General features: G+C 48.4%; 1 protein-coding gene across 1 annotated transcript in view; it reads right to left on the bottom strand.

Moving 5' to 3' along the window:
• The window catches only part of LOC140420697 (uncharacterized), a 90697-nt gene extending 75495 nt beyond the window's left edge, over positions 1 to 15202 (bottom strand). The window contains 2 exon segments of the mRNA XM_072504695.1: positions 12397 to 13472; positions 14548 to 15202. Of these exon segments, the coding sequence (XP_072360796.1) occupies positions 12397 to 13151 (755 nt within the window). The 5' untranslated portion in view covers positions 13152 to 13472; positions 14548 to 15202.
• Between the last annotated feature and the right edge of the window lie 8114 nt (positions 15203 to 23316).

Genomic DNA, 23316 nt, shown 5'->3' with positions numbered 1-23316 from the left:
GAGGTGAAGTCTAACAGCCAATTATGATAAAGTGGCTGACTCCAACTATTCTCCATGGAATCACACTCTTTTTAGTGACTACAATGTACTGACATCACCAAACCTAAACACGTAGAGCTTCCATGCTCATCGATCCCCAAACAGGCTGAATGTGCCCTACACCCAAAGTGGGAAGTCACAGGAACAGCTAACAGAGGAGCCAAAGAGATCCAGAACATTGTAAATATCCTTTTACTCTGGCTGTCTTTGAACCTCAACTCATTTTCTGCCTTTTATAACCATGTTCAGTTTCATTAATAAACTTTTATCAGGAAAAATATTTGATTGTTGTTGACTTTTCTTGATTAGACTGATGCACATTAAGGATAGCTCTTGTAACATTCCAGATATAAATATTTGACTTACACTCTGCCTATTCTACCTGCCAACAGTGTGCACACAGCTCCATCGGACCTCATGCCGTTCCCAGACACTCCATGCTGGTCCCCAACATATAAACACTAAACCTATGTCCAGCTCCACTCCCCTGAAGCCTACCTCCCTAACCCTAACTATCTTTGCACAGTCAGAAGTCCCTCTCATCAAACTTCCTCCCCACTCACTCAGAAGCCCTTCAAACCCTCTCCCCTTCACACTCAGAGGTTCCTCTCTTCAGAAGTGCGCCCCCACTCACTCCAACTGCCCCTGCGCGCTCACAATCTACTTTCCCCAATCTTTATTCCCCATTCCCTGTGGCTATTATTTAGATCCAAAACATTAACTGTTTCTGTGCACAGATGATGCCAGCCCTGCTGAGTTTATCCAGCACTTTATGTTTTTATTTCACATTAGGGCAGCACAGTAGCACAAGTGGATAGCACTGTGCGGAGTCTGCACGTTCTCCCCATGTCTGCATGGGTTTCCTCCGGTTTCCTCCGACCGTCCAAAGACGTTCAGGTTAGGTGGATTGGCAATGATAAGTTGCCCTTAGTGACTAAAAAAGGTTAGGAGGGGTCATTGGGGTACGGGGACAGGGTGGAAGTGAGGGCTTAAGTGGGTCAGTGCAGACTCGTTGGGCCGAATGGCCTCCTTCTGCACTGTATGTTCTATGTCCTATTACCAACATCTGCCGTATTTTGCTTTAATTTGAACCTTCTGGGCAACCAATCCGGGAAGCCAAAGGCCACCCAATAAAGGCAGTGAAAGGCCAATCTGGGCAGTGGAATGTTCTCCAGCTGGCCCTTTCCAGCTGTTTTGTTTTGAGGGTTGTCACCATCCGGGTCGCTGGCCCCCTGAAGCCCCGCCCACTCTTCCCGCAAATCCGCGCGTGCGCATTGCTGCCCACCGAAACAAGATGGCGTGCGCTAACCCGGGCCTGTTCCCGGGAACAAAGCCCTGGAGTAGAAAGTACGGGATCTGCAGGCTTCTTCCGGGTCTTGCAGCCTGAGCGAGTATTTTATAAAGCCTCTGCTCCCTCCCCACCCGGACTCGGTCTCCATTCCTCCCTCCGCCACACCGAATCTCACCTACCGAAAAATCTATCTACTTCATCCGCAGGGTTCCGAGCTAAGTGACACTGCGCATGCTGTCGATAAAGCCTCGCACTGCGCCTGCGCACAGGGCTCCAGTGGGCTGAATAGGGCACATTCACATACGCCGGGGATGCTGGGTAATAACAATACCATTGAAACCCCGAATCGGGAGTAGAAAATGTTACCTAATTGAAATAATTCTGCTATCTTCTATTTACCAATGTAATTTAAATGGCTGCTCTCCTAAGAGAGTACATTGAGCTTTTAAAGGTTTCCCTCGGCTCCCCTCCAACGCAAAGTAATGAGTCTCGCTGCATTCAATATCAGAATAACTGGTTCCTCTCCTTATTCCTTGATACTGAATATTTTTTCAAAGCACCTCCCAAAGTCACCATCTCCACTACCTAGAAGGACAAGATGTGGAGATGCCGGTGTTGGACTGGGGTGAGCACAGTAAGAAGTCTCACAACACCAGGTTAAACACGTTTGTTTCAAATCACTAGCTTTTGGAGCACTGCTCCTTCCTCAGGTAGAAGGACAAGGGCGGGAAACACATTGGACTTGCAATTTAACTCCAAGCCACACACCAAGTTCCTTCCCTGTCGCTGGGTCAAAATCCTGACACTCCCATCCTAACAGTCTGTGCTTGTACCTTCACTACATACACTGCAGTGGTTCAAGAAGGTAGCTTGACAACATCTTCTCAAGGGCAATTAGGGATTGACAATTTAAAAAACTGGCCTGGCCAGAGATTCCCACACCCTGTGACAAAATAAAAATAAAAATAATTCACTGCATTATAGAATGAGGCAGCATAGATGGAAGTTACTTGGCTATCATGTCTGTGCCAGGTCTATGGAAGATCTATCCAATTAATTCCACAACCTAGCTGTCACTGTCAAAACAATATATCTCGCTGTAGCAATGAAAATTATGGAAACGTTTTTTCAATTGGATACTTCTCAGACACACTCACCCCTGTGTATTAAGCAGAAATCAAGGGTTCACTGGTTAGTTGTTTTTTTAAATTTAAGAGTACCCGATTATTTTTGTCCAATTAAGGGGCAATTTAGCATGGCCAATCCACCTAACCTTCACATCTTTGGGTTGTGGGGATGAAACCCACGCAGACACGGGGAGAATGTGCAAACTCCACACAGGCAGTGACCCGGGGTCAGAATTGGTCCCGGGTCTTCAGCGCCGTGAGGCAGCAGTGCTAACCACTGTACCACCATGCCGCCTGTCTAGTTACTTAAGCATACAAAGTACTTGGTCGAGTTTAATTCAATAATTCTTCAAACCACACATACCATAGTGATATAATAAAGGGCCAAGTAAAGGGAGTGGCAGAATAGATTAATTATGGAGTTACAAAGCACATACCATTCAAGTAGGGGCAGCATAAAGACAAGTGGTAGTTGTAGGGAATTCTATAATTACGGGATAGAAAGCATCCTTTGAAAGCAGGATTGAGAGCCCCACATGGTATGTTGCCTGACCGGTGCTAGGGTGAGGGACACCAATAACCAGTTTGAAGACTTCCGGGTGCGGCGATGACCAGCTAAGTCGCACGTTTCGGCAGCTCCCGGTGGAACGGACTTTTGGGCTCTTAATAAGAGCCCTAACGGCAATTTTAACGGCTAAAAGTATTGTGCGGTAAACCAGAAGGGAATCCCCCCTGGATACGGATGGAAAAAGGAGAGGAAAGTGGCCGGATTGCGGTGGATCCTCTAGAGCAGTGGCAAGGAAGGCAAGCAAAAACCAAGATGGCGTCGGAAGGTGGCAGTTTAATATGGGGCCCTGAACAACACGAGTTTTTGAAACGCTGCGTGGAAGAGCTTAAAAAGGAGATGAAGAAGGAGCAGTTGGCCCCGATATTACAGGCGATTGAAGGGCTAAAAGATGAGCAAAAGACCCAGGAGCGGGAGCTTCGGGTCGTGAAGGCAAAGGCTGCCGAGAACGAGGACGATATACAGGGCCTGGTGGTGAAGACGGAGATGCACGAGGCACACCATAAACGATGTGTGGAAAGGCTGGAGGTGCTGGAGAATAATGCGAGGAGGAAGAATTTAAGGATTCTTGGTCTTCCTGAAGGTGCAGAAGGGGCGGACGTCGGGGCATATGTGAGCACGATGCTGCACTCGTTAATGGGAGCGGAGGCCCCGACGGGTCCGTTGGAGGTGGAGGGAGCATACCGAGTGATGGTGCAAGGACCGAGAGCAGGAGAAATTCCCAGAGCCATAGTGGTGAGATTCCTCCGTTTCAAGGACAGAGAGATGGTACTCAGATGGGCAAAGAAAACTCGGAGCAGTAGGTGGGAGAACGCGGTGATCCGCGTATATCAAGACTGGAGTGCGGAGGTGGCGAGAAGGAGGGCGAGCTTTAATCGGGCCAAGGCGGTGCTTCATAAAAAGAAGATTAAATTTGGAATGCTGCAGCCGGCAAGACTGTGGGTCACATATCAAGGGAAGCATCACTACTTTGAAACGGCGGATGAGGCGTGGACATTTATTGTTGAAGAGAAATTGGAATAAGCGGGTTATTAAAAAAGAACGTTTGAGACAAAGTGGTGGGGCGAATATGGGGGGCGTAGAGGGGGGGAAAAGGGGGGAGAGATGATCTTTATGTTGTTAATCCTGCGACCCGGTAACTTTTCTCTCTTCCACAGGTTGTGGGGGAGGGAGGAAGGGAGGTGGAGGAGCTGGGGCGTAGGCCATTGGGGGCGGGGCCAAAAGGGAGGCACGGGCTTTGTTCCCACGCTATGATAATTATGGCGGGAATAGGGAAGCAGGAAGGAGGGGGCATCGCACGGTGCGAGCCGAGGTCGGCCAGAGTTTGCTGACTTCTGGGAGCAACATGGGGGGTGTAACTACGCTAGTGGGGGATCTAGCGGGGGGGGGGGAGGGGGGATTTACTGGGTTGCTGCTGCTGGGGAGAAGGGGGAGCTGATATGGGGTGGGGTGGGCGGGGCGGGAGGGCACCGCCTGGGGGGGGGGGGGGAACACAGCTGCGTGGGAACCGGGTGAGGAGCTGGATAAAAGGGGATGGCTAATCGACAAGGGGGGGGGGGGTAAAGAGCCCCCCAACCCGGCTGATCACGTGGAATGTGAGAGGGCTGAACGGGCCGATAAAGAGGGCACGGGTACTCGCACACCTTAAGAAACTTAAGGCAGATGTGGTTATGTTACAGGAGACGCATTTGAAACTGATAGGCCAGGTTAGACGACGCAAAGGATGGGTGGGGCAGGTGTTTCATTCGGGGCTAGATGCGAAAAACAGGGGGGTGGCTATACTAGTGGGGAAGCGGGTAATGTTTGAGGCAAAGACCATAGTGGCGGATAGTGGGGGCAGATACGTGATGGTGAGTGGCAAATTACAGGGGGAGGCGGTGGTCTTGGTGAACGTATATGCCCCGAACTGGGATGATGCCAACTTTATGAGGCGTATGTTAGGACGTATCCCGGACCTAGAGGTGGGGAAGTTGGTAATGGGTGGAGATTTTAACACGGTGCTGGAACCAGGGCTGGACAGATCGAGGTCCAGGACTGGAAGGAGGCCGGCAGCAGCCAAGGTGCTTAAAGACTTTATGGAGCAGATGGGAGGAGTAGACCCATGGAGATTTAGCAGACCTAGGAGCAAGGAGTTTTCGTTTTTCTCCTATGTCCACAAAGTTTATTCGCGAATAGACCTTTTTGTTTTGGGAAGGGCGTTGATCCCGAAGGTGAGGGGGGACGGAGTATACGGCGATATCTATTTCGGATCACGCTCCACATTGGGTGGACTTGGAGATAGGGGAGGAAAAAGAACGGCGTCCACCCTGGAGAATGGACATGGGACTAATGGCGGATGAGGGGGTGTGTCTAAGGGTGAGGGGGTGTATTGAAAAGTACTTGGAACTCAATGATAATGGGGAGGTCCAGGTGGGAGTGGTCTGGGAGGCGCTGAAGGCAGTGGTTAGAGGGGAGCTGATATCAATCAGGGCACATAAAGGAAAGCAGGAGAGTAGGGAACGGGAGCGGTTGCTGCAAGAACTTCTGAGGGTGGACAGGCAATATGCGGAGGCGCCGGAGGAGGGACTGTACTGGGAAAGGCAAAGGCTACACGTAGAATTTGATTTGCTGACAATGGGTACTGCAGAGGCACAGTGGAGGAAGGCACAGGGTGTACAGTACGAATATGGGGAGAAGGCGAGCAGGTTGCTGGCCCACCAATTAAGGATATTATTAAACTAGAAAGAGTGCAGAAAAGATTTACTAGGATGTTGCCGGGACTTGATGGTTTGAGTTATAAGGAGAGGCTGGATAGACTGGGACTTTTTTCCCTGGAGCGTAGGAGGCTTAGGGGTGATCTTATAGAGGTCTATAAAATAATGAGGGGCATAGATAAGGTAGATAGTCAACATCTTTTCCCAAAGGTAGGGGAGTCTAAAACTAGAGGGCATAGGTTTAAGGTGAGAGGGGAGAGATTCAGAAGGGCCCAGAGGGGCAATTTCTTCACTCAGAGGGTAGTGAGTGTCTGGAATGGGCTGCCAGAGGTAGTAGTAGAAGCGGGTACAATTGTGTCTTTCAAAAAGCATTTAGATGGTTACATGGGTAAGATGGGTATAGAGGGTTATGGGCCAAGTGCGGGCAACTGGGACTAGCTTAATGGTAAAAAACTGGGCGGCATGGACTGGTTGGGCCGAAGGGCCTGTTTCCATGCTGTAAACTTCTATGATTCTATGATTCTAATTGAGGAAAAGGGGAGCAGCGAGGGAAATAGGGGGAGTGAGGGATGAGGAGGGAGAGATGGAACGGGGAGCGGAGAGAGTGAATGGAGGGTTCAAGGCATTCTATGACAAGATTATATGAAGCTCAGCCCCCGGATGGGAAGGAGAGAATGATGTGTTTTCTGGACCAGCTGGAATTTCCTAAGGTGGAGGAGCAGGAGAGGGTGGGACTGGGAGCACAGATCGAAATGGAGGAAGTAGTGAAAGGAATTAGGAGCAGGCAGGCGGGGAAGGCCCCGGGACCGGATGGATTCCCAGTTGAATTTTACAGGAAATATGTGGACTTGCTCGCCCCGCTACTGATGAGAACTTTTAATGAGGCGAGGGAAAGGGGACAGCTGCCCCCGACTATGTCAGAGGCAACGATATCGCTTCTCCTAAAGAAGGAAAAAGACCCGCTGCAATGCGGGTCCTATAGGCCTATTTCCCTCCTGAACGTAGACGCTTTGATTCTGGCCAAGGTAATGGCAATGAGGATAGAGGATTGTGTCCTGGGGATGGTCCATGAGGACCAAACTGGGTTTGTGAAGGGGAGACAGCTGAATACGAATATACGGAGGCTGCTAGGGGTAATGATGATGCCCCCACCAGAGGGGGAAGCGGAGATAGTGGTGGCGATGGATGCCGAGAAAGCATTTGATAGAGTGGAGTGGGATTATTTGTGGGAGGTGTTGAGGAGATTTGGCTTTGGAGATGAGTATATTAGATGGATACAGCTGCTGTATAGGGCCCCGATGGTGAGCGTGGTCACGAATGGACGGGGGTCTGCGTATTTTCGGCTCCATAGAGGGACGAGGCAGGGATGTCCTCTGTCCCCATTATTGTTTGCACTGGCGATAGAGCCCCTGGCAATAGCATTGAGGGGTTCCAGGAAGTGGAGGGGAGTACTCAGGGGAGGAGAAGAATACCGGGTATCTCTGTATGCGGACGATTTGTTGTTGTATGTGGCGGACCCGGCGGAGGGGATGCCAGAGATAATGTGGATACTTGGGGAGTTTGGAGAATTTTCAGGATATAAACTGAAACTGGGGAAAAGTGAGTTGTTTGTGGTGCATCCAGGGGAGCAGTGCAGAGAAATAGAGGACTTACCGCTGAGAAAGGTAACAAGGGACTTGCTACTTGGGGATCCAGATAGCCAAGAATTGGGGTACATTGCATAGGTTAAATTTAACGCGGTTGGTGGAACAGATGGAGGAGGACTTCAAGAGATGGGACATGGTATCCCTGTCACTGGCAGGGAGGGTGCAGGCGGTTAAAATGGTGGTCCTCCCGAGATTCCTCTTTGTGTTTCAGTGCCTCCCGGTGGTGATCACGAAGGCTTTTTTCAAAAGGATTGAGAAGAGTATTATGAGTTTTGTGTGGGCCGGGAAGACCCCGAGAGTGAGGAAGGGATTTTTGCAGCGTAGTAGGGATAGGGGGGGGTGCTGGCACTACCGAGCCTAAGTGAGTACTACTGGGCCGCCAATATCTCAATGGTATGTAAGTGGATGGGAGAAGAGGAGGGAGCGGCGTGGAAGAGATTGGAGAGGGCATCCTGCAGGGGGGCCAGCCTACAAGCTATGGTGACGGCGCTGTTGCCGTTCTCACCGAAGAAATACACCACAAGCCCGGTGGTGGTGGCTACTCTGAAAATTTGGGGGCAGTGGAGACGGCATAGGGGAAAGACGGGAGCCTCGGTGTGGTCCCCGATAAGAAATAACCATAGGTTTGCTCCGAGGAGAATGGATGGGGGATTTGGAACATGGCAAAGAGCAGGAGTAACACAATTGAGAGATCTGTTTGTAGATGGGACGTTTGCAAGTCTGGGAGCGCTGACCGAAAAATATGGGTTGCCCCAGGGGAATGCATTCCGGTATATGCAACTGAGGGCTTTTGCGAGGCAACAGGTGAGGGAATTCCCGCAGCTCCCGACGCAGGAGGTGCAGGACAGAGTAATCTCAAAGACATGGGTGGGGGACGGTAAGGTATCAGACATATATAGGGAAATGAGGGACGAGGGGGAGATTATGGTAGATGAGCTGAAAGGGAAATGGGAAGAAGAGCTGGGGGAGGAGATTGAGGAGGGGCTGTGGGCTGATGCCCTACGTAGGGTAAACTCATCGTCCTCGTGTGCCAGGCTAAGCCTGATACAATTTAAGGTGTTACACAGGGCGCATATGACTGGAGCACGGCTCAGTAAATTTTTTTGAGTAGAGGATAGGTGTGCGAGATGCTCGAGAAGCCCAGCGAATCACACCAACATGTTCTGGTCATGCCCGGCACTACAGGGGTTTTGGGTGGGGGTGACAAAGGTGCTTTCGAAGGTGGTAGGGGTCCAGGTCGAACCAAGCTGGGGGTTGGCTATATTCGGAGTTGCAGAAGAGCCGGGAGTGCAGGAGGCTAAAGAGGCTGATGTTTTGGCCTTTGCGTCCCTAGTAGCCCGGCGCAGGATACTGTTGATGTGGAAGGAAGCCAAGCCCCCGGGTGTGGAGACCTGGATAAATGACATGGCAGGGTTTATAAAGCTGGAACGGATTAAGTTCGTCCTAAGGGGATCGGCTCAAGGGTTCACCAGGCGGTGGCAACCGTTCGTCGAATACCTCACAGAAAGATAGAGGGAATGGAAAAGAAGAAGACAGCAGCAGCAACCCAGGGGTGGGGCGGGGGGGAGAAGGAGGAACCAGAAGGACTCTCAGGGATGTTAGTGTATAAGTATAATATGTATAGGTTGTTGTTATAGGTAATTGTATACTGGACGGCTGAATTGTATTTTTTTTTTGGAGGGTATTTATTTGGGACAAGGCAGTTGCCATTTAGTTTTGTTTTTTTATAATTTTGATGTTGTTTATATATTATTTATTTCTTGTTTAAAAAACTGGCCATTGTTATTTATATTGTTATATTACTGTGTGAAAGATACACAATGTACTGTTATGGTTGGCCAAAAATTTTCAATAAAATATATTTTAAAAAAAATAAAAATAACCAGCTTGAAAGGATATTGGAGAAGGAGGGGGTGGATCCAGTTGTTGTGGTCCACGTTGGGACAAACAACATAGGCAAGACTGGGATAGAGGACCTGTTGGGGGAATATCAGGCACTAGGAACTAAATTAAAACAAGTCCTCAAGGGTCATAATCCCTGGATCACTATCTGAGCCATGTGCAAATTGGCATAGGGATTAGAAAATTAGGGAAGTAAACACGTGGCTGAAGGAGTGGTTCGGGAAAGAGCGGTTTCATTTCATGGGGCACTGGCATCAGTATTGGGACAGGAGGTATCTGTACCATTGGGACGGTCTCCACCAGAACCGGTCTGGGACCAGTGTCCACGTGGAAAAGATAAATAGGGAGGTCACAAGGACTTTAAACTAGCTAGTGGGGCAGGTAGGGGAAACGGGAAGTAAATGGTTAATGGAAAGCAAAGCAGCAGGTTAGCACATGGGAAGGTGGGTTCAACTACATCGAACGGTATGACAAAAGATAAAGGGAAGAACTCAGATGTTATTAATGGGAGGTGCCTCAAAAATACGGTATTATAACTAGCATTCAAAACAAGACAAATGTGTTGACGGCACAAACCATCGCAAATGAATATGATTTAGTGGCCATTACAGAGACACGGTTGCAAAATGCTCATGACTGGGAGTTAAATATCCAGGTGTATCAGACTATTCGGAAGGACAGACAGGAAGGTAAGGTATAGCTCTGATATGTAAGGATGGCATCAGGGTGGCAGTGAGAGATGATATAGAGAAAAAGGTTGAATCCATTTGGATAGAAATTAGAAAATAATAATCTTTATTATTGTCACAAGTAGGCTTACATTAACACCGCAACAAAGTTACTGTGAAAATTCCCTAGTCGCCGCACACTGGCGCCTGTTCGGGTACACAGAGGGAGAATTCAGAATGTCCAATTCACCCAACAGCACGTCTTTTGGAACTTGTGGGAGGAAACAGGAGCATCCGGAGGAAACTTATGCAGACCACAGAGAGAACGTGCAGACTCCGCACAGACAGTGACCCAAGCGGGAATTGAACCTGGGACGCTGGTGCTGTGAAGCAATAGTGCTAACCACTGTGCCACCATGCCGCCCATAGTAAGGAGTAAGGCGAATAGTAAGGAGAAACGTTCACTGATAGGCGTAGTCTATAGGCCACCAAATAATAACATCACAGTGGGATGGGCAATAAACAAAGAAATAACCAATGCATGTAAAAATGGGACGACAATTATCATGGGGGATTTTAATCTACATGTCGATTGGTCAAACCAGTCGGCGGGGGCAGCCTTGAGGAGGAGTTCACCGAATGTATCCGCGATAGTTTACTCGAACAGTATGTAATGGAACCTATGAGAGAGCAAGGTATCCTAGATCTGGTCCTGTGTAATGAGACAGGATTGATTAATGATCTCATAGTTAGGGATCCTCTCAGAAGGAGCGATCATAGTATGGTCGAATTTAAAATACAGATGGAGTATGAGAAGGTAAAGTCAAAAATCAGTGTTTTATGCTTAAACAAAGGAAACTACAATGGGATGAGGGAGGAGTTGGCTAAGGTAGACTGGGAGCAAAGACTTTGTGGTGAGACAATTGAGGAACAGTGGAGGACTTTCAAAGAGATTTTTCACAGTGCTCAGAAAAATATATACCAGTGAAACGGAAGGGCTGTAGGAAAAAGGAAAATCAGCCATGGATATTTAAGGAAATAAAGGAGGGTATCAAATTGAAAGAAAAGGCATACAAAGTGGTAAAGATTAGTGGGAAACTAGCGGACTGGGAAATCTTTAACGGTCAACAGAAATCCATGAAAAAAGCTATAAAGAAAAGTAAGATAGATTAGGAGAGTAAACCAGCTCAGAATATAAAAACAGACAGCAACGTTTCTACAAATATATAAAACAAAAAGAGTAGCTAAGGTAAGCATTGGTCTTTTAAGAGGATGAGAAGGGGGATTTAACAATGGGAAATGATGAAATGGCTGAGGCATTGAACATGTATTTTGTGTCAGTTTCCAGGCATAATCTCATTGAATAGCAGAGCTGGCTCGAGGGGCCAGATGTCCTACTCCTGCTCCTAGTTCTTATAGGTGGGCCTTATATCCAGGTAGACATGCTGATTAGATATCATTTAGACTCCAAACTTCATTCTATCTTGAAATTAAATATACAATTAAAGTAAAGCCATTTTAAAATTCTTTTTTTTTTTTTTAAAACATAAATTTAGAGTACCCAATTTTTTTTTTCAAAGTAAGGGGCAATGTAGCATGTTCAATCCACCTACCCTGCACATCTTTGGGCTGTGGGGGTGAAACCCACGCAAACACGGGGAGAATGTGCAAACTCCACACGGACAGTGGCCCAGAGCCAGGATGGAACCTGGTACCTCGGCGCCGTGAGGCAGCAGGGCTAACCACTGCGCCACGGAGCTGCCCACCATTTTCAAATTCTAATATTCTCAACACTTTCCTGGGACATTGGAAACCAAAAGTCGAACCACTTTCAGCAGAGCAGCCTTTCCGCTTGTCGACACAGTCTTCCCAGTCAAATAACCTGAGGCTCCCTTTAATCATGAACCAATCATGCCACTTCAGGTTTGATAGCAGCAAAATTCAGAGAAGGTCACGTGACTCCCCCTTAATTCCTCCATTTTAATCAAAATTAAAAACAGTTGTACAATATAACAATCTTAGAACACATCACATTTGTCAGTCAAATACATATTATTTATACTGGGGTGTTTATTATGAGATTTAGGCACTGGAGGCAAAGGGTGGGGGTTTCAAAGAGTAACCTTCCCTTCCTAACTCTGTATGTCTATAGTGTCAGCCGTGGCTAAGTGGGTTGCTCTCTGACTTTGGTGTCAGAAGGTTGTGGGTTCAAATCCCAGTCCGGGGACCCGAGGAGAAAAATCAAAACCAATTGTCTGAGTGCCATCACCGAGGGAGTGCTGCACTGTCAGATGGTCTTATGAATGCGTTGTCAAGCAGAGAACCCATCTGCTCTCTCAAGGGGATGTTAAATAAATCATGGAGCCAACATTTTTGACTTGTCGCCAACTATCAGAATGAACAAGTTGCAGTCCTGGATGTGATTAACAGCAGCAGGAACAGCAGAATCCAACCCCCGTCATCACTTGTGAACTCGCTGGTGTGACAGCAGGTGGGATAACTGAGTGAAGCCCTTCCCACATTCAGAGCAGGTGAATGGTCTCTCCCCAGTGTGAACTCGCTGGTGCCTCAGCAAGTGGGATGAATCAAGGAATTGCTTCCCACATTCAAAGCAGCCAAAAGGCTTCTCCCCAGTGTGGATTCGCTGGTGTGTTCGCAGGTCAGATACCTGAGTGAAACTCTTCCCACACTCAGAGCAGGTGAATGGCCTTTCCCCAGTGTGAAATCGCTGGTGTGTGAGCAGGTTAGATGAATCAGTGAATCCCTTCCCACACTGAGAACAGATGAACGGTCTCTCTCCAGTGTGAAGTCGATGGTGTCTCAGCAGGCTGGATGACTGAGTGAATCCCTTCCCACACTCTGAACAGGCGAATGGCCTCTCCCCCGTGTGAACTCGCTGGTGTTTCCGGAGGGTGAATGAAACACTGAATCCTTGCCCACACTGAGAGCAGGTGAATGGCCTCTCCCCAGTGTGAACTCGCTGATGTGTCTGCAGATTGGAAGATGTACTGAATCCTTTCCCACAGGTGGAGCAGGTGAACGGCCTCTCCCCAGTATGAACACGTTGATGTGTTTCCAGGTTAGATAGGGATTTAAATCCCTTCCCACATCTGGAGCAGGCGAACGGCCTCTCATCAGTGTGACTGTGTTGATGAATTTCCAGCACAGATGGGGATCTGAATCCCTTCCCGCAATCCCCACATTTCCACTGTTTCGCCATGTTCGGGTGCCCTGATGTCTCGCCAGGTTAGACAATCAGTTGAAGTCTCAAACAAAACATGGGTACGGTCTCTCTCAACTGTGAATGGTGCGGTGATTTTTCACGCTATGTAACTGGTTAAAGCTCTTTCCACAGTCAGTGCACTGGAACACTCTCACTTGGGTTCCTGTGACTCAGTGCTTTTCCAAACACACAAATCTTTTGAGACAGGCAGAACTGACAAATATTCTTCCTTCTAGGTTCAAAGGCGATTATATTCCGTTCCCGATTGTGACACTGTCAGGAGGTGATATTTGTGTTTGGAAATTCTCGTCTAATATCCTGTAAAAGGAGTTTTCAAAATTAATTCACTGTCAGTACAGGATAGAAATTTAGAACAGACAATTCTAGTTTCTGCTGAAGATTCTTTCCTCTCTCATAAATCACCATCCCACACACACTCCCTCCATTCTCACTCTCCTGTATCTAATATTCACCCTCCCAGTTCTCTTGAAGGTGCTGATTCAGGCTGATTGACAGATCCCTGCTTCCTATCCTGGACACAGAGACCCGAAAATCTTTGCGCAGGCTAGCCAGACAGATATATGTCTATATTACTGGACTAAAATGATTAATGTATAGAATTGTTTCAGCTGGTTGAGATACAGGGATTGTCATTGATCACGACTTTGAAGTTGTTGCCTATGAGGATAGTCAAGCAAAGACGATCAATAATTTCCCAATTAAATTGGATGGTCGATACAAGGTTGCAGAATGGGGCCCACTCGAGACTGACAGAATTGCTTGACAGAGTTGGCATCGACTCGAGGTGTGCAATGGACTTCTTCAATTACTCTATAACTGGAAATATATAACGCAGCTACAGTACTATATTACAAGACAAAATAATAAATATATTTTATTACACAACCATAAATATCTCATTTGTACAATATAACACTGGACATATCTCCGTCCAATATTGATTTACTGTCCCCTAGGTAAGGTTCTGGGTTTAGGGAGATAGGGCGCGGGGGGGGGGGGGGGGGGGGGGGGGGTAGGTTTAGGTAGGGTGCTCTTCATTGGGTCCGTGCACACTCGATGGGCCAAATGGCCTCCTTCTGCACTGTAGGAATTCAATGGTTCTGTTCTATTCTATCTCCTGGGGAAATCAGCCCTTTCATTGAACATTAGCAAAGAGATCATCCTTTTAGCCCAACAAATAAACGTGTCAAGCTGAGGGAGCAAAGGATGTCAAATTATTTAAGAGAGAGAGAGAGAGACCTGGGCCAAGCTTTCCAGAGTCTGCACCCTCCCTGGATTCACTTCCTTTCCCTTCAGTTGCTGCAAGTCACCAATTAAAGGTCAGAATGAGAAAATAAACGGAAAGGGGGAGAAAAGAAAGTGTTTTACTCACAGATGTTGGAGACAGGAGGATGTTTCAGTTTCTGTGACACATTCGCATTCACACAACGTACACGCTGATTGGCTGGAGGACCAGAGTCCTTCTGGACCTCCAACTTTTCCCACTGGTCAAGACCTCAGCAGAAAGATCAGGGGTGGGCTAATACCTGCACATGCGCAGCTTCATCCCTCCCTTGGACATGCGCATCACTGCTTCTGGGCTGGGACACGAGTGCGCAAGCGCTGTTGTCGAATTGTTTGGATCATGCACATTGGGCCTGTTCGTCCCGGACAAATCGAAGGACAGCGGCGAGGTGGGTGGGAGACTTTGGAAACAGTTCCGCAAAAGCAATTTAATAATTGGCAACTTCCTGGTTCGCAGCTGCGGGGCTTCTCCCACCCGGTACCAGGCCCAGGTTAACGATCGCCATCTTTATTCAGCGAACGGAGGATGGCGGCTGGGAATAAACAATGACGAAACGTCTCGCCCCTCATTCACTCTGATTGGCTGGAGGACCAGCCGTCTGATTTAGTCCTCCAGGCCCACCCCTCCGTCCTATTGGTCCAGATGGGGGAAGGGAACAAACAACCAGGTTTCAGACTAAAACTTCCTCCTCTGTGCAACATCTTTTCTCCCCCTTTCCTTTTCTCTTAGTCTGGGAGGACATTGGTGACTTGCACAACTGAAGGGAAAGGAAGTGACTCCAGGGATGGTGCAGACTCTGGAAAGGTTGGCCCAGGTCTCTCTCTCTCTTAAAGACATTGACATCCTTTGCAGTGTTCCATAGTTACTAGAATAATCTGTTCTGAAGTTCTATCTTGCAATGATAGAGATGGTTTTGGTAAACTCCTTTTACAGGATATTAGAGGGGGAGAATTTACAGACAAAATGTCAAGATGTGACAGAGTCACTTAATTGGTCACTGTGCAGAGTCTGCACGTTCTCCCTGTGGCTGCGCGGCTTTCTTTCGGATGCTCCGGTTTCATCCCACAAGTCCCGAAAAATGTGCTGTTAGGTGAATTGGACATTCTGAATTCTCCTTCTGTGTACCGAAACAGATGCCGGAGTGAGGCGATTCGGGGATTTTCTCAGCAACTTCATTGCAGTGTTAATGTAAGCCTCCTTGTGACAATTATCAAGATTATTATTAGATTATTATTCTTGGGAGCTGAATATCATCGGCCTTGACGCACAAGGAAGAAAAGTTTGTCCTCTTCAAATGGCTTGAAACATGGTGTTAATGGAAAAACATGAGATAATGAAAAATGAAATGAAATGAAAATCACTTATTGTCACAAGTAGGCTTCAATGAAGTTACTATGAAAAGCCCCTAGTCGCCACATTCCGGCGCCTGTTCGGGGAGGCTGTTACGGGAATTGAACCGTGCTGCTGGCCTGCCTTGGTCTGCTTTCAAAGCCAGCGATTTAGCCTAGTGTGCTAAACAGCCCCTGCTACATACTCCTGAGTGAGTGTTCCAGTGCATTTACTGTGGAAAATGCTGGAGAGACATGAAGACACCCAGATCATAGAAAAACCATGGAAGTGTGGGGACTGTAAAAAGTCCCTATCAGTGCTGGAAAAACACCGGGGAGGCTGTTCAGCTACTCTGGCTGTGGAAAGGGATTCACTCGGGTATCTATTCTGCTGATTCGCCAGCAAATTCACAGCGGGGTGAGGCCGTTTACCTTCTCTGACTGAGAAGGGATTCACTCAGTCATCCCACCTGCTGATACACCAGCGAGTTCACACAGGGGAGAGGCCATTCACTTGCTCTGTGTGCGGAAAAGGATTCAGTGATTCTTCCAATCTGCGTGCACATCAGCGAGTTCACACCAGAGAGAGACCTTTCACCTGCTCTCACCTATGGGAAGGGATTCACTAAGTCATCCCATCTGCTGAGACACCATCGAGTTCACATTGATGACATGGGTTGGATTCTGCTGATATTGCTGCTGTTAATCACATCCAGGACTGAACCTTTTTTATTCTGACACTTGGTGAAGTGGGAGGGTCAGAGGATTTCTTTCTTCTGGACTGGCCCGTCTCACGACTTTGCTTCCTGTGGGCTGATGCTCTTTGAGCCTGGGAGAGTACATTTCCATGGAAAAGATCTACAAATGGTGAAGAAGTACATTTATTTTATCCTGGATACTAAATAGTGTTTCTCTACCACTACAAGTAGATCTAAAATAAATACATTTGTCTCGGTTCCATTGAGTCTACAGCACAGGGCCAGGCCAGTCGGCTCAATTGGTCTCTGTCAGTATTTATGCTCCACATGAGCCTCCACCCAGCCCTCTTCATCTCCCCCATCAGCATCTCCTTCTGTTCCTTTCTCCCTCATGTATGTGCCTAGCTTCCCCTTCAATGTATTCATGCTGTTCACCTCAACCACTCGCTGTGGTAGCGAGTTCCACATTCTCACCACTCTCTGGGTAAAGCGGTTTCTCATGAAATCCCTATTGGATTATTGAAACGCTTCATCATTTTAAACACTTCCATCAGGTCACCCTTCAGTCTTTTTTTTTCGAGAGAAAAGCAGCCTCAGCCTTTCCTGAGGGTGAAATGCTCTCAGTTCTGGTATTATTCTTGTGAATCATTGTTGCACCTTCTCTTTGACTGATAAAGAAGGTAAAAGAACATGGGATCCAGAGTAACTTGGCAAGTTGGATCAAAAGAATTGGCTTAGTGATAGGAGACATAGGGTGGTGGTAGAAGGCTGTATGACTGAAGGCTGGTGGCAAGTGTACCACAGGGCTTAATACTGAGTCCCTTATTGTTTGTGATTGTATATAAACAAAACAGAAGAAAATGTGGGGCGGATTTGGCCAGGTGCTTCACAATGAAGGAGGTCTTAGGTTACCGGAGGAGATCAACGGATTGGTCAGATGGGCAGATCAATGGGAGATGGAATTTAACCGTGAAAAGTGCATGATGATGCACTTTGGAAGGAGTAACATAACAAGGGAGCATTCAATGAATAACAGGACACTAGGAAGCTCAGTGGGATCTTGGGGCGCTTGTTCACAGATCCCTGAAGACACTGGGCAGGTTAATGGGGTAGTTAAGATGGCACACGGGACACTGGCCTGTATAGAATTCCTACAGTGCAGAAGGAGGCCATTAGGTCTGCACCAACCCTCTGAAAGAGACCCTACCTAGGCCCATTCCTCATCCCTGCTCATCCTCAGACACTAAGGAGCAATTTTTAAAATCATGGCCAGTCCACCTAACCTGCACATCTTTGGACTGTGGGAGGTATCCCATGCAGACATGGGGAGAAAGTGCAAACTCCACACAGACAGTCACCTGAGGCTGGAATTGAACCTGTGAGGTAGCAGTGCTAATGCCTGTGTCACCATGCTGCCCTGTAGTTGTAGCATAGAGTATAAGAGCAAGGAGGTTATGTTGGAGCTGTATAGGACTTTGGTTAGGACACAGTTGGAGTACAGTGTGTAGTTCTGCTCACCCCAGTATAAGAACAATGTGTTTGCACGAGAGAGGGTGCAGAGGAGATTTACCAGGATGTGGCCTGGGATAGAGTATTTTAGCTATGAAGGGAGGCTTGATAAGCTCAGGTTGTTTTCTATGGAGCAGCAAAGGCTGAGAGGGAACTTGATTGTGGTGTATACGATTATGAGGGACATGGACAGGGTGGATAGAAAGCAGTTGTTCCCTTTAGTTGAAGGGTCAATAACAAGAGGGCAAAATTTTAAGGTGAAAGACATGAGGTTTCAAGCGGGTTTGAGAAAAACAGTTTTCACCCAGAGGGTGGTAGGAATCTGGAATGTGTCACGTGAGAGTACCTTTAAGAAATGGGTGTTTATAAATGGGTGTGTACATAAATATCTGTAGTGAGAGTACCTTTAAGAAATGGGTGTTTATTACTGCAGTGATGTCAGAGAGTGGGTGGAGCTGGGCTGTCTGTCAGCTTTTTACTTTTGCTTTAGGCTTTTTGCTGCAGGGTGGGTTTTTGGTTTGATTTTAGTTTTGGAGAAGCTGCAATCACAGCAGGATGTGTGTGAATCTCTGCAAGCTTATGAATGTCCATTTGCTGATTTCAACGTGGTAACTGTTCCAGATTCGGAATCCTACTCAACATCCGCTTCATGAACCCAGCATCGTCCCAGTTCGGAGCATGCACATTCACTAGCACCACCCGGGCCCCCCGCAACCTGCCACTCACCATAACATATCGACCCCCTTTATCCGCCACAATACCCGCCGCCTCAAATGCCACCCGCTTGCTCACCAAGATTGCAACCCCGCTGTTCTTCGCATCCAGCCCGGAGTGGAAAACCTGCCCCACCCATCCTTTCCTCAGCCTGGTTTGATCCGCGATCTTCAGGTGCGTTTCTTGTAGCATGGCTACGTCTGCCTTTAGCCCCTTTAAGTGCGAAAATACACGGGCCCTCTTGACCGGCCCATTCAGGCCTCTCATGTTCCACGTGATCAGCCTGGTCAGGGGGGCTACCTCCCCGCCCCCGTGCCGCCACCCCGCCAACTAGCCATCTCCTTTTTTAGGGCAGCCATGTGCCCGCGCCTCCCGCACACTCCAGCCCCCCAGGCAGAGGCTCCCCGCCCCGACTCTCCCCTTTAACATCGATTCCCCCTCAGTCAGCACAGCAACATCCCAGCCCCCCCCTCCCCCCCATTGCACGCCTGTCAGCTGACTCATGCTGACCCTGGCCGCTCACGCCTCCACCTCCAATCCCCCTGTGAGTTCCCCTTACCAATCTCCAACCCCCCCCCCCCCCCCCCCACGTAAGTGGGGTAGAGAGAGTCCCCCCCTACACCCCGTGTGAACAGAGAAAGAAAAACAAAACAAAGTACCATACACCCAAACCCCCAGCTTCAGGTGCCACCCCCACCATTTCGCGGGTAAACCGCGCTCCCTGTCTGGGCCGACCCCACCTCCTGTGACGCAGCTCTTCCCAACTGCGACCTCGCCCAAAGCCTCGAGGGCTCAGGGCAAAGGGGCTACAAAAACAGAAGAAAACACGGGGGAAACCCCAACATAACACCGCCTCCTCCCCCCCACCAACAACCCCCACAACATACTGCAGTCCATTAACTCGAGCCCAGCTTCTCATTCTTGATGAAAGTCCACGCCTCGTCCGGCATGTCGAAATAGTGCTGCCAGTCCTGATATGAAACCCACAGCCTCGCCGGTTGTAACAGCCCAAACTTCACCCCCTTTCCGTGGAGGACCGCCTTGGCCCGGTTGAATCCCACATGCTTCTTGGCCAGTTCTGCACTCCAGTCCTGATAAATATGGATCTTGGTGTTCTCCGACCTGCTGCTTCGCTCCTTCTTCGCCCTGCGCAGGACACGCTCCTTGTCGGTGAAGCGGTGGAACCTTACCACCATAGCCCTCGGCGGCTCGTTCGCTCTCGCCCTCCTTGCCAGGACTCTGTGCGCCCCATCCAGCTCCAGGGGCCGCGGGAAAGCCCCCGCGCCCATCAGCGTACCCAGCATCGTGGTCACATACGCCCCAGCATCCAGACCCCTCCACGCCTTCAGAATCCACAGATTCTGCCTCCTCGACCTATTCTCCAGGCCCTCCAGCTTCTCCTGCCATTCTTTGTGCAGCGCCTCGTGCGCCTCCACTCTAACCGCCAGGCCCAGAATCTCGTCCTCATTATCAGAGGCCTTCTGCTGCACCTCCTTGACCGCTGTCCCCTGCATCTTCTGTGTCTCCACCAACCTTTCAATCAACGCCTTCATGGGGGCCAGCATCTCCGCCTTTAAATCCGCAAAGCAGTTTCTTAAAAACTCCTGCTGTTCCCCTGACCACTGGGCCCACGCTGCCTGATCCCCGCCAGCCACCATCTTGCTTTTTCGCGCCCGTTCTCTCTTTTCCAAAGCCGCTTTTTTAACCGCCCCACTCCTGGTCCACTCCATACAGTGCTGGAGGACCCTCACTGTTTCCTTCCCACACCGGGAATTGTCGTTAAAGTGCCGTTGGAGCTCCTTAAAAGGGCCCAAAAGTCTGTTATCGGTGGGAGCTGCCGACCGTGCGACCTACCTAGGCATAGCTGCAACCGGAAGTCAATAGTTAGAGAGTAACTAAGAGGCATATGAGAGGGGGTTCTCCCCTGGGGTGCAGGACGGTGTGAGCATTGTTCAGGGGGCCAGCGAATCACTCACATATGTTCTGGTCCTGCCCCAAGCCAATTGGGTTCTGGATCTCATTTTTTGAGACCATGTTGGAGATTGTTGAGATGGAGCTGGAGCCGAGTCCACTAGAGGTGATCTTTGGGGTGTCAGATTCCCCAGAACTCCTTGAGGGAGAGGGCTGACGTGTTGGCCATTTCCTTGTTCCTAGCTCAGAGGCGAGTCCTGCTTGGGTGGAGGTCGGTGATACCGCTCAGGGCCTCGGCGTGGTTGGGAGACCTGGCAGAAGTCTCATGGCTTCAGGTTGAACATGGGCAAGGAAACCTCCTGCTGATTACCACGTACTCCTCCATGTTGAACACCACATGGAGGATGCACTGAAGGTGGCATTGGCCCAGAATAATAATAATAATCGCTTATTGTCACAAGTAGGCTTCAATGAAGTTCCTGTGAAAAGCCCCTAGTCGCCACATTCCGGCACCTGTTCGGGGAGGCTGGAACAGGAATTGAACCTGCGCTGCTGCCTTGTTCGGCATTACAAGCCAGCTGTTTAGCCCACTGTGCTAAACCAGCCCCTGTGCTAAACCAGAATATGCTCTGGGTGGGGGACTTCAAAGTCCATCACCAAGAGTGGCTTGGTAATACCACCACAGACCGAGCTGGCTGGGCCCCAAGGGTCATAGCTGCTAGACTGGGACTGCAGCAGGTGGTGAGGGAACCAACAAGTGGGAAACACATACTTGACCTCATCCTCACCAATCTGCCTGCTGCAGATGCATCTGTCCGTGACAGTATCGGTAGAAGTGACCACCACACAGTCCTTGTGGAGACAAAGTCCCGTCTTCACATTGAGGATATACTCTCCATTGTGTTGTGTGGCACTACCACTGTGTTAAATGGAATGGACTTTAAACAGATCTAGCAACTCAAGACTGGGCATCCAGGAGGTGTTGTGGGCCATCACCAGCAGCAGAATTACATTCAACCACAATCTGCAACCTCATGGCCCGGCTTAGCCCCCACTCTATGGTGATGATCCTTGTGTAGTCCTCCTAGATGACTAAAAGTCATAGTGTTGACAAAGAACATCAGGCTATGTATTTGAAACAAAACTAGTTTACTTTACACTACTTCAAATGGTTCCCACACTTTACTAAGTGTACACACTTTACAATAGCTAATAAAACAAGAGTATTAAATCTATGCACAGAAATCTCGATCTTTCTAATACAGCTAACACACTACCTCGACCTTTCACTAACCTTCTCTCAGAATTCCTGGTGATACCGCCTTTTATATGCCTTCTCTGGTGCCATCTAGTGTTGAGATACATGAACATCATCTTGTTAACCTTTTACACTCCTTGCATATCATTACAACATTAACCCAGGATTTTAACCCTTACTGCACCAAATACCTATAATACAATATATCTGAAATACACTCATCACTGGGCTCATTGTCCCAAGTGTCGAATTGATTTATAGAAATCCTGTGGTGTTCTCACTGGGACAGGCACCTATGAATATGTTTTGAAAAATAAGCTACTTGTTTATGTTTTCGCAGTGGCTTCAAAAGCTTGCAACACAGTTAATGAAATGGGCACAAACTGACACATAGCCTTAAACTAATACAGAAATTACAGTCATTTCAGATTAAAATTTATCATCCGTGTGTATAAATTCAGTGCATAAAGATGATCAGGGTGTAAATGTTGAGAGAGCAAATTACAGCATGACACATTCAATGAATACATGTTTGTAAGTAATAGGAGTTAAAATAACTAAAGAACTATGAAAACTGACTGGAGAACTTAAACTCTTTTAAGTTCAGTGAATACAGTGAATGGTAGAACCCTCAAGAGTATTGAAAGTCACAGAGATCTAGGAGTACAGGTCCACAGGTCATTGAAAGAGGCAACACAGGTGGAGAAGGTAGTCAAGAAGGCATACGGCATGCTTGCCTTCATTGGCCGGGGCATTGAGTATAAGAATTGGCAAGTCATGTTGCAGCTGTATAGAACCTTAGTTAGGCCACACTTGGAGTATAGTGTTCAATTCTGGTCGCCACACTACCAGAAGGATGTGGAGGCTTTAGAGAGGGTGCAGAGGAGATTTACCAGAATGTTGCCTGGGAGGGCATTAGCTATGAGGAGCGGTTGAATAAACTCGGTTTGTTCTCACTGGAATGAAGGAGGTTGAGGGGAGACCTGATAGAGGTCTACAAAATTATGAGGGGCATAGACAGAGTGGATAGTCAGAGGCTTCTCCCCAGGGTAGAGGGGTCAATTACTAGGGGGCATAGGTTTAAGGTGTGAGGGGCAAGGTTTAGAGGAGATGTACGAGGCAAGTTTTTTACGCAGAGGGTAGTGGGTGCCTGGAACTCGCTACCGGAGGAGGTGGTGGAAGCAGGGACGATAGTGACATTTAAGGGGCATCTTGACAAATACATGAATAGGATGGGCATAGAGGGATACGGACCCAGGAAGTGTAGAAGATTGTAGTTTAGTCGGGCAGCATGGTTGGCACGGGCTTGGAGGGCCGAAGGGCCTGTTCCTGTGCTGTACATTTCTTTGTTCTTTGTTCACAAACCAAAGGTGGTTATATACTGTGACAGAAAGTGACTGCTTCTTTCCAGAAACTACAAGTTAAAGGTTAAACTAAT

The sequence above is a fragment of the Scyliorhinus torazame genome, chromosome 5, assembly GCF_047496885.1.
Source record: "Scyliorhinus torazame isolate Kashiwa2021f chromosome 5, sScyTor2.1, whole genome shotgun sequence".
In the NCBI taxonomy this organism is placed as follows: Eukaryota; Metazoa; Chordata; class Chondrichthyes; order Carcharhiniformes; family Scyliorhinidae; genus Scyliorhinus; species Scyliorhinus torazame.
This window is presented reverse-complemented; position numbering and strand designations above follow the sequence as displayed.